Raw genomic sequence first — 16,676 nt, forward strand, 5'->3', positions numbered from 1 at the left:
CTCCTGTTTTGAGAGTCTTTCTGGTGCATTCATTGCGATTTTAACCTCTCAAAATATTTCTTGACACATGAGCTAAACCATGGGTCAGTTTGGCTCAGGCTATACCGTTTTTCCTTAATGGGGTACATTTTTACCTCAAGTGATAAACAACTTTAAGCAGATTAGTGTAGAAAAAACAGCCTCTATTATCCAAACTCTTGATACACATAGGTGAATCATAGGTCAATTTTGCTTAAGCCTTCCAACCATCCATTTTTTGTTGCTTGTCCTCAAGTCATTTGGAGCCAATTACAGTTGACTTTGTCTGTGACTGATCACCACTACTCAATCACAGGCCACGTACTATTGACAGGCAAGCATCGACACTCATGGGCAATTTAGAGTCTTCAATTCACTTTAATGCAAAGGTTGGATTCGCACCCAGAATCTTTCGGTTGCCCCTGCAACTCGGTTAGTTTATCAGGCTGTCTTGTTAGGTTCATAAACGGGTCAATGACGTCACCAGGCCGTCCGTTCACGCTCGTGTGAACTCTGTTTTGGTCGACAATGATCTTCCGCCACCTGCTGGACACTAGTAGAGAGACAACTCCGACGTTCGTACCAACGTGACTGCGATAGAGTCTCACTAAGCATGTTTTGTATCTTTTTTGTATGTTTCTGACGGTCGTTTCGTCTTAGACATTTTTACTTCGCAAAGGCAACATCATTTTGCCTCGAACAGGACCCCGGTATAGTTGCCCGTTGACGTCGCCTACGTCCACCACTCATGTAAAATAATTTATATATCTTAGTCTCCCAACGTTGCACATACATATGATTCATTGGATAGTTTAGGTGATTAAACTTAGCTTTTTCAAAATATGTTCTTTTTCTAATCACGAATGGCTATAAGCAGCCAATATTTTAATCAGGCATATGAACAGATTCCTCTGCGTTTGAGGTCCTACGCGAAACATGAAAACAGGGTAAATACAGATTACATTTCTTGAATGTTCGCCCTGGTTTTCTTTTGATCACTTAGTTTCACTGGTACATTTCAAGCCATTGTATTCTAACAATACTGCCACGACGAGCCCACACTAATGGGGGAATTGGCATTTTAAATCACTAGATTTCGAGTGTACACCTGGGAAGTCGGTGGTAGAAGCACGGTGAATAAGTGGTTTACACGTCTGTTTCACTCGGGTGGTAGGTTCGAATTGCATCTTGCATGTTACCCCTGTGCTTGTTTGGGGGCTTCTTCTCCCACATAAAAAGAAAAAACATTTGCTTCCTCGGCTGCAGTTTACCTACACACCCCTGAAACGTGAAAGCACCATAGACAATGTATTTGAAATGAACATTTGAGAGAATGGTGTTCTACTCATCGTTATTTTGTGGTGTGTGTTTCAGATGACAGTCCATAACCTGTACATATTCGACCGAAATGGAAAGTGCCTATATTACAACGAGTGGAACCGAAAAAAGCAAGCTGGTATCTCAAAGGAGGAGGTACAGTGCAACTCTTTGTTTTGATCTTACGAGTTGTCCAATATACGACTTTTTCTAAATTGTAAAATCAGCAATATCGCGGTAGTTGTAAACTGTAAACTAAGTTTGAACATATTCCATGCATTCCATTACATGCAGACAGAACATGCAGGGATATCTTCTTTATGTGCTGCCAAAAATAAAGTACAGCAGCTTGTATTATGTATTATTTGTATGTATTATACTGCCCCCTGGTGGGCAAAGCGTGCACACCATAAGAAATACTACAATGTTCATTGACTTGAAGCATGAAATCATGTAATTCAATTATTTGCAATCTATTTAATTGCTAACACTATGGTTTTTCTATAGTACCGTATTTTCCGCACCGTCTTGCTCCCGTGCCTTTTTTTTTTTTTTTTACTGTAAGTCATGGCATGCATGCACCCTATAATGCAGTCCTATGTGTGGATTAAGTACAGAAAAGCCCCCAGAATTGAGTCCGTATCTTTCAACCCGAAACGCCTCATGGTGCGGAAAATACGGTACTAAGAGATGGTCCCAATCTTGGGGGTAGAATGAATTCATGGCATTTCTTATCATTCCAGTGGGGAAAGGTTGACTGTGATACAAGAGATTTGAGTTTGACAAATCAAATCCTGTTTTTAAGATGGAGTTAAAAAAATTTTTAAAAAGTAAAGTGGCTGTTTTGCCTGCAGGAGTACAAGCTGATGTACGGCATGCTGTTTTCTATCCGCTCCTTCGTCAGTAAAATGTCTCCTTTGGACTCGTATCCTTTGGACTACATGGTCAGTCTGTCAGTCCGTTTGTCACCCATTTAATTTCCCAAGGTATTTGTCCTAGGGGTAAAGTTCCAGCTCAAAAAATGAACAACCTGGACATGAATGTTACAGCACGGCCCTTCTGTCTGTCAGTCGGATCGTCTGCGTCACGCTCATGTTCCTTAGCCCCTTTTCAGGAAGGAGGGCTTCCAGTCCTTTCAGACCAGCCGCTATCGTCTTCACTACTATGAAACGCCCAGTGGACTCAAGTTTGTCATGAACACCGATCTGTCCGTGAGCAATGCCCGAGATGCGCTGCAGCACATCTATAGCAATGTCAGTAAACGCGCCACACAAATCCACTCCAACACGTCCACGTGAATGACGTGTGCGCCCACGTGTGTGTGTTTCAGCTGTACGTGGAGAACATAGTCAAGAACCCGACGTGTGTCCTGGGTAACACGTTGGACAGTGATCTCTTCAGCACACGACTGGATGCTTTCATCAGAGCTCTGCCATATTACAACCCACGCACCACTTGACGCGTTTCTCATTTTGCGGGTTCCGATGGAGGCGGCTGGATGTTTGAGTCAAGCATTAAAGTGGTGCGACACTTGTGAACTTTGGGTCTTTTATTTGACAATGCAAAATATGTAGAATATTTATAATAGTATGAGACTTCTCCTACTTCATCTTATCCTTCCTTCATCATTTTTCTTGATGCTTTTGTGATTCATTCAAATAAAGGTGCTCTGCTCTAGTCATACATCCTTGTTCCTTTCCTTCCATCCCTCCTCAATACTTTCTATCCTTCCTTCTGACAATCCTTCCTTTCATAGCATCCTTGTTTCCATTTACCCTTCTTTCTTACCTTACTTTCATATACACTTGTTTCTTTCCGTCTTTGCTTACTTAAGTTAATTTAAGAATTGCTCAGCTACTTTTGGCCCACCCTTCACATTGATTGTTTTTAGTCAGGCGTCGCTAGGGACATCCTTTCCCTCTGACTGGTGCGTTTGGGAGACGGACAGCCAGCCTGTTTTGTGATTGGTCATTACTGTCGTCAATCAGCCGTGCTGGCGTTCCCCCCCCTGCTCGGACTGGTGTAAATTAATACAGGCCGTCTCACCAGTACAAGAGACGATGCCAAACAGGTCGCGAGCGCTCATGCTAGCTATGTTGTCTCGTCGAGGTACATTGGACACGAACGTAGACTCCAAACGCACGGTATGCAATGTTTGTACCCGTTGTGCTTCGCGGTGGAGTGGAGTTAGCACCGTGCTAGCCACATCCTTTAAACTGCTAGTTAAAAGCTAACTGTCCGCCGGGCTTGGTCTGTGATTGGAGCATTCAGCTTCCGGTAGGCGGGACTAAGAAAAAGGCACTTTTCTATTTTTGCCTGTCACACACTTGGAGTGGACGCGAGGGTCTTTTGGCAACAACACGCTGGAGAAGGCAAGTCTTCAGACCAAGTAAGTTCCCCCCCTCACAAATAATAGATCTTTGTACTTGCAACTAGCAGACATTTTTTTCTGACAGCATGTTGCATACAGAAGGCAAAGGTTGTAAACAGGGTGTGTGGAGACATGCACAGCTGTGTGGAGACATGCAAAGCTTCACAAATATTTAGTATAGTAGGTGTCCACTGTTATGACAGTGGGAACTGATTTTTAACTTTTATTTATAAAAGTTATACAGTAAAAAAAATCTGAAAACAAACCAAAAAGCCTTTGCAAGTGTGCCGGAATTGATTTAGGAATATTGGGCTTACACTAAAAATCAACAATCTTTGCAAAGGAATTTAGCAGGAATTTAAATCAGAAAACAAACAAAAAAGCCTTTGCAAGTGTGCATTACTCACTAAGATTTAAGAATATTGGACTTACACTAAAAATCAACAATCTTCGCAAAGGAATTTAATTGATAACTAGAATGCAGATGCCGAACTGTTCAACTTCTCATTACTTTGTCTAGCTGTTCTCCAGCAAGGAGCTAAAAGAGCTGGATGATGATGTCGGTGGACAAGTCCGAAAAGATCTCCATCGGCCATCAACCCCGAGCCCCGACAAACGGCAGCGGTCAAAGCACGCTGGCTGCGCCCGTTCAGCGCATCCCGAGGAAGCGCTACTCCGTGGGTGTCGCCTTCAAGGGTCCGGCCAAGCGCCATCGCCGCGCCCGCAGTGAGAGTCATGTGGAGTCCCTGCTGCCTACTCACTTCCTGTTGGGCGGCAACATCTTTGACCCGCTCAACCTTAACTCACTGTTGGACGAAGACGTCAACAGGTGAGGAAGAGCCGAGAGCCGGAGGAGAAAAAAGGCTACGCTGAAAGTCACACACACTTGCACCAATTAAAGCAGTTTATTTCGTGACATTATATTATTCTTTTTTATACAAGTGCAGTAATGACATATTTGTTCTTGGGTACTTAACCACCATTGCACTATATATCCATTTTGTACTTTACCAGTAACATCCATGTGTCTGACTCACCATCAGGGCCACCAATCAAACTACTCCGAAGTGTTCACCACTGCCGTCCCGTAGCACGGAGCCCGTGGACATACTGGTTCCTCGAGACATCACTGACCCTTTGAACTTGAAGGGAGAGGGAAAACCAGGTGGCAAGGCGGAAGGCGTCCTGTTCTCCCCCATCAAGTCCAGGAGGAGACACAGGAACCATCATTGCGGTGATAAGGAGGCAGCGACCCGTCCCATCTTTCCCTCCACAGATGGAATAAGTGGTGAGACACACTGGCATGGGAGTGGAAAAACTAACTACATAAAAAAAAAAACATGTTTTCAATGCGGTCTCTATTGCTCATTTTCACTGTTGATACTTACGGCAAAACAAAACACATGTACATGGTGAAGTTTTGTTGTGGCAGTTCCAGTATTGTCCAGAGAAGGCAGCGCAGGAGTGTCTCCTCTTCCTTGTGAACTCAACACGGCCATCACCTGTCGAGAGGACATTGCCCCACCCCCGATCCTTCCCAGAAGACACTCCCACCCTCCTCCGGCCGCCACGCGCAAATCCGGTGAACGGCGGCAGAGGGGTCGACGGCGGACCACCTCGGCAAGGTCGACGCGTGGCGTCGCCGACACGATAGAGGCGAGCCAGTTCCACACACCGCTGGCAGGAGGGCTCGGGCCCAACAGGTGAGTGCCCTGGTTACAAACATCAGATTGCAAACATCAGAATGTGGTTGGTGATGAATTTTTGGTGAATTTTTCTGGTGATTTTGTAGAAGAGGACAAATGAAATAAAATTGCAAAACATTTCAACAGATTTATTTGCAAGTAGAACTTTGTCAAGTGTTGGATATTTTTTTGATCAATTAATTTCCGCCCACTATATTTAGTTTCCCTATTAAGAGCCACCCTTCGACTCTGTAAATTTCTGATGTGAAACGTTTCCAACTTTGACGAGGTTTTAATCGTCTGCTGGTCCACGCGCCTGTTGCTCTGCAGGTGCATACGCAAGCCCCCGGAGAAGAAGGACAAACACCGCTACCAGTATGGCAACCATTGCCGCTTCTATGGCTACCACGGTTTCTACGGCAATGGGTGGGAGGGGCGCGTGGGGCCGGTTGAGGACACGCGGCTGCGCTTGCTCCAAGCCGATTGGTTCCGAGACAAGAAGGTGCTGGACGTGGGCTGCGGCGCCGGTCACCTGACGCTCACCGTGGCCCGCGCCTTCAACCCCGCGCACATCCTGGGGGTGGAGCTGGATGGGCGACTGGTGCATGCTGCCAAGCAGAACATCAGGCACTTCCTGTCACATGACCTGGTGGAGGAGGAGCGGAAGAGAAGGTGTTCGCCCTCCCCAAGTAGAGAGGCAGCCAAAAAGGAGGAGAAGAAGCAAGAGGTGCTCAAGGAGGACGAAGCTGTGCGTCTCATGGCCTTCCCGCTGTCTCTGAGGGTGAGTCGCGGTCCTCTGGCCGCACCCCCTCTCCTCCACGCCACTCCCCCACCCTCACGCAGGTTTCCCAACAACATCTCCTTCATCCAGGTGAGTGTTGCGCGCCACTTCCTGTTTGTGACCTCTTCAGAAGTTTACGCCTATTTGTGACTCCTACCACAGGGGGACTACGTGTCAGAACAGGAGGTGTGGCCCGGGAAGGGCCAGTATGACATTATCATGTGTATGTGCGTGACTAAGTGGGTGCAACTGCAAGCCGGCGATGGAGGCGTGGTCCGACTCTTCCGACGAGCCTATCAGAGCCTGTCGCCAGGCGGATTGTTTATCCTCGAGCCGCAGCCGTGGCGACGCTACGGCCGCAGCAAGAAAGCCTCGGTAGTACTCCACACATACACACCAATTGAATTTCACTGTATGGCTTGATTGACCGGGACTGGTGTTGTCTCCTAGGCAACCACATACCATCGCTACAGGAGTTTAAAATTGAGACCAGAGCACTTCACCTCCTACTTGATGGACAATGTCGGCTTCAGCTCCTATAGGCTCCTCACACACAACGGTACCACAGGAACACTCACACACACACTGGCACAAGCACACACTGATTTGAAGTTTGTTTCCAGGTGAGAAACAGCCCATTTACCTGTTCCACAAGAAGTGACATGCTGACTTGAGCTCGTGATTGGACAATGCATCGCAGACAGGAAGTGACGCTCATTTGTTTGTGTGGTGCTAAGATGGGACGTCATCTATTCGGGGGCGGGGGAGATTTTTTTTTACGGCTGCCCTCATTATGGTCGCGGGTGAGCAGGATCCTATCCCAGCTGACTGTGTTCGAGATGGTGGAAATTCATCAGAGCTTAGCTTCCGATTTCTCTGGAGTAAGACAACTGAACTTGAGGTGACAGGACGTTGTGTTTTTAAGGTCAAATTGTCAATGTACAGGTTCTCAGTGTTTTGCTTGTAGGCTTTTACGCCGTCGGTTTATAACAAATCATTTTTTAATCCTTAATAACTGTGAAAGGAAAGCCATAGTTTAGATTGAGGCCCGGCTAGTATCGATTTGATCAAAATAACGTCTGCATAATTTCAAAAACATTTCAAGAATGAATGAGCTTTTTCGAATCCAGAAAACACACATTCAAGTGGCAAAAAAAAAGGTGCAAGAAAGCATCAGCTGATAAATTTATCTTTCGATGCAGGTCATCGTTGTTATTGGGGAAAAATGATGCAGCCCCACGGTGCGCTTCAACATAAAATATCATTTCCTTCGCTTTGTTCTTTAGTTTTGCTGGAAGTGGTGACTTCAAAATCCCACATGTCGCACAACTCTGACACTAAACATCATTTATGGGGTCATGAGAAATGATTATTACTGTGTTTAATCGGCAGAACTCCAGTCGATAACGATGAATCGTTGAATCGGTCAGGCCCGATAATATTTCCTTTGTTTTATGTAAATATGAGCAGAGACTTTACACAGAAGACAAAGAACTGAGGGAAACCACAACTCATTCACCATTCTGCCCGCACTGCCTGATCATTCAAATAAATCAATACATTTGACTTGCATTTCATCACTGATGTCAGTGATTGCTTCACGTGTGCATTTGGGCTTGAGCGGAGTCCGTCCATCGGCGTACTTCACTACCCAGCATGCAGTGCGCCCGGCAAATCCCTAAAGAGGATTTCCATGGGATCGCAGGACAACATGCCGCTGAAGCGAGACGGTGAGAGATGATAACCTTTTTGTCATTTTCAAATAATTTCTTGTGAGAGATGCCTCGGCTCACGTGTTCCATGTTTTTCCAGACACTCAGCGAGCTCTGCAACTGATGGAGGCCTGCTCCGATGGGGTCAAAACGAGAGAAGCCGAGAAACTGCTCAACATCTTCCAGAGTGACCTGTTTCAGGCTTTGCTCGGTACTGCAATTTCACTTCTCGGACACTGACGCGAGCGTTGGAACGTGTATGAAGTGCATATAAAAAGTCTGCACACCCCTGCTCAAATGTCAGGTTTGTGTGACGGAAAAAGAAACGGGCACTGTGTAAGCGTTTCAGACTTAAAGTAAATAGAAGGCAGCACACAACTACTATGATAAAATAAAATTCAGGAAGAATTCTAAAAAATTTTTCATTGAAGGCATTTCCTGACCTTTTTCATTGTGCCATGTTAATATATGAGTGCTTAATTTCATCACATATTTTTTTCTATTTTTGGAGTATCTTAAAAAAGATACTACTGTGTACGTACTTTTGCCCCCTCTTTTTTTGCTTAAAAGCCTCATCTGGCTGGAATATATCCTAGCCAGTCCTGTCGAGACTTTTCTACGCCGTGACAACGAAGCTCTCTAAAGCAGATATGACAGCGAGAAGATTTTGTGACATCACTTCTCTGAAATCTCTGAATTCACTCGACAAGGTTGATTTTTGTATTTGTATTTCCAAGCACTAAATATGTAAACCTGTGCGCAGACATCCAGGAGTTCTACGAGCTGACGGTATGTGAAAACCACGCGGTGAGCCGTCCGCAGACACCTGTCCAGGTACGCTTTCCGTCCAACAGCCTTCCGCCGTTCCTTAGCAACAGCTGCATCACACCATGGCAACAAGAGCACAGCCCACCTCCTCTCTGCTCTCTCTCTGGCTCTCTGGCTCTCTCTTTCTGTCGTCAAGGAGGTGACCCCCCCCAGCAGAAAATAACACTCGTTGCATCGTGCCCCCCCCCCCACTCCTCCCCCACCTCCTCATTGGCTCATTGTCGACAGACGGTGGGAAGCGGAGGAGGAGAACCGCGGAGAGTGGGGGGGGGTACAAAGCGCGATCTAAGTGTGTGTGTGAGTGAGAGTGTGTGTGTGTGTCTGTGTGTGTGTGTGTGTGTGTGTGAAAATGTGTGTGTGATTGTGTGTGTGTGTGTGGATATGGACTGCCTCTGCATTGTCACCACCAAGGTAAGAGCAGAGCAACACACATCAGCGTGCTCATGTGTGTTTTAACGAAGCTGTCCGATATTTACACCTGTGTGCGTGCATGCGTGTTTGTGTGTGCATGTGTTGACTAGAACATACCACTCGTGTGTCTTCCACTTCCTGCTTCTCACTCGGGTCACACAAATGTCGGAAGACGGCGCCGCCGGCTGTTTCCGGGTCACGTTAGTCGCCGAATGCTGAAGCTCGCTTTGTGACTGTCTGTGTGTGTATGTGTGTGTCCCCCACCGCAGAAGTATCGTTACCATGACGACGACGACCAGTCAAGCCCTGGAAACGTGACTGACGGACACGCCCCCGAATTTGCGCGCACACACCTGGACACCATCTCACGCCCTGCTGCGCTCACTGTACGTACTGACACACGCACACGCTTTCCCGCTTGTCGCCATAGCGATGGGGCAGGATGGGGGGGATGGAGGGTCTCCATGGCAGCAGTATTTTTCGTGTGTGTGTGCGTGTGACATCACGCAGGGGAGGTGATTCCTCGCATGGGTGGGGGAGGGGGCAGAGAGAGAGAGAAGAAACGCAGCAGTTGAGTTGAGCACAGAGAGCGGGGGAGGATGAGGATGAGGATGACGAGCGCCGAAGAGCGTCGTCCTCTCATCGCCGGATTTGCTCGTTAGGCCGGTTTGTCTCTTTTTTTTTTTTTTTTTTCCCCTTTTTTCCGTCTTCCCGGTATGAGTCGAGTCAACGATCACGACAAGGCGTCTTAGTCGTTCATCACTCCTTCCATCTTTATGTAATCCCCCCCCACCACCACACCCCCTTACCGCGAAGGGGGCAAGACGCCGCGGAGACAGGAAGTGATGTTCGTTTCGGTGTGGTACGCCAAAAAGATGGGACGACGCTTCATCAACAATGTGCGCAGAGCCAAGAGACACAGACAGAGAATGATGGTAACGTTACAAGTTCACCTTTTTGCCTGGCTCAACCAATCAGGGGGCGTGTAGGGGGCGGGTTTGACCTAACGCCTGGCTAGCCGGTTGCGTTGCTCGACATCATGGGCACTGCCGCGTCGAGCATCTGTCGCACAGTTGGGAGGTCGGGGGGTCGTTTCCCTTCTCGTGTGGGGTTGTGCACGTTTGCTGGCGTCCCAGCTAACTCCCACATTCCAAAAAGCTTCAAGAGCCTCCCCCTCCTCCTCCTCCTCATATTGCGATAAACGTTCATTTTTGACCTCCAAGTGTACGGAGGTGTCATGGGAAACTGAGTGTGAAGTGTAACTAATATCTCTGTTACATAATTACCGACTCTACAACCTCCTCCTCTTCCTCCTCCTCCTGGTCATAAAGCATGTCATCTCATCCTTCCACCTGCCACAGACCCATTTTGCTCCTCGGCTCAAGTCAGAATTAATCCTAAAGAATAAATCCAGATGTTTGCAACAAAAAAAAAGACTTTGACTTCACAGTAAGCAGCAGTTTGACAGTCCCAATTAAAGTTTAGTGTCAAAGCAAACAAAATAAAGAGAATTAAACTACGTACAACAAAACAATTTTGCCTTAAAAATGCCCCCACTAGCTAACACCACGGATGAGCTAATTGATATCATTTATAGTTGTGGTGTTATGTCACTTTAAGTATAGATATTAGAACACAAACAGTGCGGCAACATAGCCAGACAATCTCACATTATTTACAGGCACGTATTCTTTATCCTAAAAATACTTTCAAACTAGTTTACTAACAGCAGTATGCCAAGCCACCGTACAGTAATTGTGAAATGACTCTTCATTTGTGTCTTCATGACTGTATTGTACTGCAAACCAGAAAGAGCTGCGCAATGAATATGATTGAAGCACTAAATCGTGGCGCACAAGCTATTTAATGTTTTAGAATTCTGTTTATTTTGGACAAGCGCTATAAAATAAAATGCTAGTCTCTATAACAACATATTGTACACGTGACTTGAAGGGACACATCTTGACTGAGAACATCTTAGTATGACAGTTTAACCTGGGTTGTTAGTGGAGAGTGCACATTTCTGCAGAGCACTTCTGCTGTTTTTTTTTGCACTAGTTTACATTTTAAACTATTCGTAGATGCAATTAGGAATATTTTTAAAGGGAGTGGCTATTGCTCTTTTTGTTTTTGCTACCCCCTACGAATATTGTACACTGCATAGCGCCATCTGCTGCCTCGTCGCACAAGCCGCACGCAGGACAGGCGGAAGTGATGTCATAGCAACGGCCGTGATTTGAGAGAGAGACGCTCGCCGTAGCCGCCTGGGCCCTGAAGGCGACTGTTGCCGTGGCAACCCGTCGTCAGAAGTGGGCGAGGGGTGGGGGGGGTGCGGGATGCTTGGAACGCGATTTAACCCTTGGTGTGTTTTCACAGATGAACGGATCCGAAGGCGAGTTGGAGTATGAGGAGATCACGCTGGAGAGGGTGAGCACGCACACAGACGCACGGGCACTTTCCTCGCCATATTCGCTATTGCATCATTTTTCCTAAAGAAAACCGCTCACGAGTAAATGGATCCTAAATTCACAAACACCATCAACTGTCACGTGTGCACGTGCAGGGAAACTCCGGGTTGGGCTTCAGCATCGCTGGAGGAACCGACAACCCTCACATTGGAGATGACCCGTCCATCTTCATCACCAAAATTATTCCCGGAGGAGCTGCCGCCCAGGACGGACGTCTGAGGTACATACGCATGTGCGTCCTCGTGTGCGAACACACACCAACGTTTGCGCGTCCGTCCGCAGGGTGAACGACAGCATCGTCTTCGTCAATGACGTGGACGTGCGCGAGGTCACTCACTCGGTTGCCGTGGAGGCCCTGAAAGAGGCGGGGCCCGTGGTACGGCTATACGTCCTGAGGCGACGCCCGCTCGGCGAGCACGTCGCCAAGATCAAACTTATGAAGGGACCCAAAGGTAGGGGGCGGGGCATCCGACTTTGATACCCCTCGGCAAGGAGAAATTTCGATCTATTTTGCCGGCAGGTCTGGGCTTCAGCATCGCCGGCGGGATCGGCAACCAGCACGTCCCCGGCGACAACAGCATCTACGTTACCAAGATCATTGAGGGCGGCGCAGCACAGCGGGACGGGCGGCTCCAGATCGGCGACAAGATTCTGGCCGTATGTACGCCGTGTCACTCCCTCTGTGTGCGTTTGCAACGGCCCCCATAGCCCTTACTGGTGGTCTACAGGTCAACCATTTGTCTCTGGAAGACGTCCTGCACGAAGATGCTGTGTCGGCACTGAAAAATACAGGAGAGGTGGTCTACTTGAAGGTGGCCACGCCCTCCTCGCACTACATCCACCCGGCTGAGCGATTCAGCCCCCCGGACCTTACCAGCTGTACGTCCGCTGTCTTTATTTTTAACTAGTGTTTCGTATCCTGAGCTGAGGAGCTTCATATTGTAGGGAGGGTGGGGGGTTAATCATCCAGCATCTTGACATTTTTCCGGCTTGCCTGTGCAGCCTACATGGAGCCGGACTACATGTGCGATTACCCCCAAGCCCTCCCGCCGCCGTCGCCTCGCCGCTACTCACCGCCCCACCGCGGCATGATGTTAGAGGACGACTACGGCCGAGAGCCCCGCCGCGTGTGCGTGCAGCGCGGTGCCAGCGGCCTGGGCTTCAACATTGTGGGCGGAGAGGACGGCGAAGGGATCTTCATCTCCTTCATCCTCGCCGGGGGGCCAGCGGACCTCAGCGGAGAACTCCAGAAGGGCGACCAGATTCTCAGCGTGCGTGTGACTCACACATACACTCAGGTCGTTTCTGTGACATCACAATTTGAGCAACATTATGCATGCGTGGGCAGGTGAATGGCGTGGATCTCAGGTTTGCAACGCATGAGCAGGCCGCAGCGGCGCTCAAGAACGCCGGTCAAACGGTTACCATAGTAACACAGTACAGACCTGAGGGTGAGTGCACGCATCTGCGTTTTTGCATCATCGGCAAGTTGATGTCATGTCAATGTATGTATGTAGAGTATAGCCGCTTTGAAGCCAAGATTCACGACCTGCGTGAGCAGATGATGAACAGCTCGCCAGGAACCCTGCGAGCCAACCGCACCTTCTATGTCAGGTAACACACACACGCACACACAGGAAATGCGCCAGAAATAACTCAACAAAGCACCGACGCCATCCTGTGTGTCGCAGGGCCTTGTTCGACTACGATAAGACGTGGGACTGCGGCGTTCTCTCGCAAGCTCTCGACTTTAACTTCGGGGAGGTGCTTCACGTGATCGACAGCGCCGATGACGAATGGTGGCAGGCCAGACGGGTCAACCAGCAGGGGGAGCTGGAGGAGCTGGGGTACATCCCATCCAAACACAGGTGAGGCACGGCTGCCGCGTTGGCCTCGGCTTTGCCACTGACGTGTGCGCATGTGTGTGTTTCAGGGTCGAGAGGAAAGAGTGGTCCCGAATGAAGACTCAAGGTGAGTTTTGATGACCAAGGCGATGAGGGGACGAAGAGGCAATGCCTGACTGTTATGGTTTCCCGTTGCAGGGCTGGTCCAGAGCTACGAGCCGGTAGTGCAGACTGAAGGTGGGTTGAGGAGGCTTGAAAAATATATGCAGGCTAACACATGACGTCAACATACGTCTGCATCATTAATTACTGCTTTCCTATTAGCTTTGGCACAGTCTTGTAGTATTCCAGAGAAACCACAAAACAAATATTTGTTTTTTTTCTATAAATAGCTGACGAAAAAAGAAAAAAATAAGTTGACTAGGGAATTTAGGAATGGCGAAAAGGAAAACGGAGGATTGATGAATAAACAAACCTATGGACTTGTCTGAGAAGATCTGTCAAGTTTATCATTAAGTTTATAATGACGTGATGTGCAAAAACAACAGCCACTTGGTCCAAGGATTGCAAAAAGGTTGAGTTTAGAGAGTAAAACATAAGCAATTTAGCAAGCGACCGTGACAATATGCTAACTGCTGTCTCCGCAGTGGACTACGCCCGACCCGTCATCGTCCTGGGACCCACCAAAGACCGAATCAACGACGACCTGCTCACCGACTTCCCAGACAAGTTTGGCTCCTGCGTGCCACGTGAGTTGGAGGAACGTGCAACTCACTAAGCTAAAACTCAACTCCTCGGAGACATGAACAGGTGGTGCCTGAATTAGGACAGTTTTGCGATACAAGCTGCCATTTGGACAATTTTATTGCTTTGACTTGCATGTGAGAACTTACTGAACAATTATTGAAAAAGGAGGTTTCCAGCAGTTTATCCTACTTGAGATTTACGGTCAAACAGAACCTACGACTTGGAGAATTACACATTGTGTTTTTGAAATGAGTCAATATCTTAGACTCTAGTCCGCTAGCCCAATGCTAATGCTAACATTCATATACTGACGGAATGTGTAGCAATTGATTTGAACACAAACTTTGCAGCAACACATGTAGACTTTCAATATAAGAGCTCTCAGTCATAAATTCCTTATCCTCTGCGAGGAGCTGACAGCTGTACAGTATATCCGGATGTCTGTCTTATACTGCCCTCAGGTGGCCCAGTTGGGCAGCAATTTTGCCATGTTATTTAATCGTGTCATTACTATGTTTTTAGAAAATATAATATGGATGTTTTCTTATTTAAAAAGCAAAACTCAATTTACTCCTCCACCTCCACAGACACGACTCGCCCCCGCAGGGACTACGAGGTGGACGGGCGGGACTACCACTTTGTGTCGTCCCGCGAGCAGATGGAGCGCGACATCCAGTCACATCATTTCATCGAGGCGGGCCAGTACAACAACCACCTGTACGGCACATCGGTGCAGAGCGTCAGACAAGTGGCCCGCCAGGTGAGATGCTCCTCTCGCTACGGCGATGGCTCAACTTCACGATGCTTGCCCATGTGATTTATCTGCTCTGCTGTATGTGTTTATGCGTGCGTGTGTGTAGGGCAAGCACTGCATCCTGGACGTGTCGGCCAACGCCGTCAGGAGACTCCAGGCTGCTCACCTTCACCCCATCGCAATCTTCATCCGACCAAGATCTCTGGAGAACATCCTGTGAGTCCGTCAGGCCACTACGCCGACCGGTTAGGACATATTCTCATTTTGTGTGCTCGTGTTTGTGTGTGTAGCGACCTGAATAAGCGTCTGTCGGAGGATCAGGCCAGGAAAGTTTTGGATCGAGCCATCAAAATGGAACAAGACTTCCTCGAGTGTTTCACTGGTGAATATATTTCTCAGATACTGTGCACCCGCAAAGTATTCACACAGCGCTTATCTTTTACACATCTTACGAGTTATTAGATGCTAGTTTACTCCTTCCATATCTAAATTACTGTTCTGGAGTCCGGGCTAACAAATTTACAAAAGACAACCAGAATATTTATTTGTTTTGTTTCCATTTCAGTTTTCATTGATCTCTATGAACTATCATCATCTTCTTTTAAACCGTTAAAGAGAACTTAAATTGTATTCCGCTGTTTTAATTGGCCATTGTTAACCTGTAACATACACATATATACATGTCCATCCATTATCCGAATTATAATTTTTTATTTTGCCATAAGTAAATAAAGCGCTGCGATCTGTGATTACATATGTGGATGCGCTGTCCATTGACGGCTGTTAACATGTGTGTGCAGCCATCGTGCACGGGGACACTTTTGAGGAGGTGTACCACCAAGTCAAAGTGGTCATTGAGGAGCAGAGCGGCCCATACATCTGGGTGGTGACCCGTGACCGACTCTGATTTTTCAGCAGAGGTTCTCCCCCCCCCTCCCGTGCACATGTTGTGTATCCATGACAACGCTGGCGCGGGCCAAGTATGATCAGTATAGAGTGTAGGTAATGTGTTTATATTCTGCTATTTATTTATGGATTGATTGATTGATTGATTGATGGATGTGCTCTACACACACCGTGTGCGTGTGTAAATACAACAATGGGGCTCAAACGCGCGCGCACACACACACACACACACACGAATTCAGGGCTTTGAGATCACATGATGCTTTGCTTCGGGCACAACGCTGGGTCATGTCTGAATCCCCTCCCCAGCCCACATGGACTACATCTCCCACAATCCCTTTGTGCAACACTGTGGCCACACCATGGCTCCGTCCCCGTCCACTGTACAGCACAGAGACTCAGTGAGCTAACGCTAACAGCTAACGACTGTCACTCGAGACTTCCCAATGATTTCCTCCGCCGATGCGTCAGTGGGAGAAAAAACGGCGAACAAATTTGTGGAAATCTTGGAATAAATTGCTAAGAAAAAAAAAAGCCAAGTCTCCCGAGTCGTGACTGCATACAAACAAATATTAAAACACCCAGCCGTGCGTTCAATTGTCCGTGTACTAGTACGCTAGGGTTAGACAATCCAGTGCACTAGTGGAATGAGTAGGGCACATTTATTCGTGACTATTTTTCCTTATTGTCTCACCTTTGATTTCCTTCAGTTGCTTTATTGTGGACCACATGATATTTTCTCTTTGATTCTCATAATTTTGGAATCCAGTTGCGGGCCGGATTGGACCGCTCATCAGAATCAGCTTTATTGACCAAGTTTGTGCTTGCCAACTC

General features: G+C 47.6%; 3 protein-coding genes and 1 long non-coding RNA gene across 6 annotated transcripts; 3 read left to right on the forward strand and 1 right to left on the reverse strand.

Annotated features, from left to right (window-relative positions):
- Window positions 1-895: 895 nt before the first annotated feature.
- On the forward strand, window positions 896-2,873 carry trappc1 (trafficking protein particle complex 1). 3 transcript variants are annotated; one of them, XM_037262788.1, is made up of 6 exons: window positions 972-1,122; window positions 1,180-1,188; window positions 1,393-1,491; window positions 2,190-2,260; window positions 2,450-2,588; window positions 2,666-2,873. In XM_037262788.1, exons 3-6 carry the CDS (start codon window positions 1,393-1,395, stop codon window positions 2,792-2,794), a joined length of 438 nt encoding a protein of 145 aa, XP_037118683.1. In that variant the 5' UTR covers window positions 972-1,122; window positions 1,180-1,188; the 3' UTR covers window positions 2,795-2,873. The 3 variants fall into 3 exon arrangements, with proteins under 3 accessions (XP_037118681.1, XP_037118683.1, XP_037118682.1); XM_037262786.1 differs by lacking the exons at window positions 972-1,122; window positions 1,180-1,188 and adding an exon at window positions 896-965; XM_037262787.1 differs by lacking the exon at window positions 1,180-1,188 and having other exon boundaries at window positions 972-1,151.
- Window positions 2,874-3,305: 432 nt separating this feature from the next.
- Window positions 3,306-7,670, forward strand: LOC119129422 (7SK snRNA methylphosphate capping enzyme-like). Its single transcript, XM_037262689.1, has 8 exons — window positions 3,306-3,724; window positions 4,227-4,535; window positions 4,750-4,994; window positions 5,139-5,409; window positions 5,722-6,262; window positions 6,335-6,547; window positions 6,623-6,731; window positions 6,796-7,670. Exons 2-8 carry the CDS (start codon window positions 4,258-4,260, stop codon window positions 6,831-6,833), a joined length of 1,695 nt encoding a protein of 564 aa, XP_037118584.1. The 5' UTR covers window positions 3,306-3,724; window positions 4,227-4,257; the 3' UTR covers window positions 6,834-7,670.
- On the reverse strand, window positions 4,598-9,394 carry LOC119129496. Its single transcript, XR_005099199.1, has 2 exons — window positions 9,241-9,394; window positions 4,598-5,418 (listed from the first exon to the last, which is right to left on the reverse strand). It is a non-coding gene; the product is annotated as an uncharacterized LOC119129496 (long non-coding RNA).
- Window positions 7,851-16,047, forward strand: LOC119129402 (disks large homolog 4-like). The gene is made up of 20 exons (XM_037262645.1): window positions 7,851-7,902; window positions 7,985-8,095; window positions 8,648-8,718; window positions 9,393-9,509; window positions 11,500-11,550; window positions 11,687-11,811; window positions 11,874-12,043; window positions 12,112-12,248; window positions 12,320-12,470; window positions 12,594-12,862; window positions 12,940-13,042; window positions 13,109-13,205; window positions 13,283-13,459; window positions 13,525-13,562; window positions 13,634-13,672; window positions 14,083-14,184; window positions 14,770-14,942; window positions 15,043-15,152; window positions 15,227-15,318; window positions 15,737-16,047. The coding sequence occupies exons 1-20, from the start codon at window positions 7,866-7,868 to the stop codon at window positions 15,841-15,843; spliced, it is 2,277 nt and encodes a 758-aa protein (XP_037118540.1). The 5' UTR covers window positions 7,851-7,865; the 3' UTR covers window positions 15,844-16,047.
- The last annotated feature ends 629 nt before the right edge of the window (window positions 16,048-16,676 follow it).

The sequence above is a fragment of the Syngnathus acus genome, chromosome 10 (genome assembly GCF_901709675.1).
Source record: "Syngnathus acus chromosome 10, fSynAcu1.2, whole genome shotgun sequence".
In the NCBI taxonomy this organism is placed as follows: domain Eukaryota; kingdom Metazoa; phylum Chordata; class Actinopteri; order Syngnathiformes; family Syngnathidae; genus Syngnathus; species Syngnathus acus.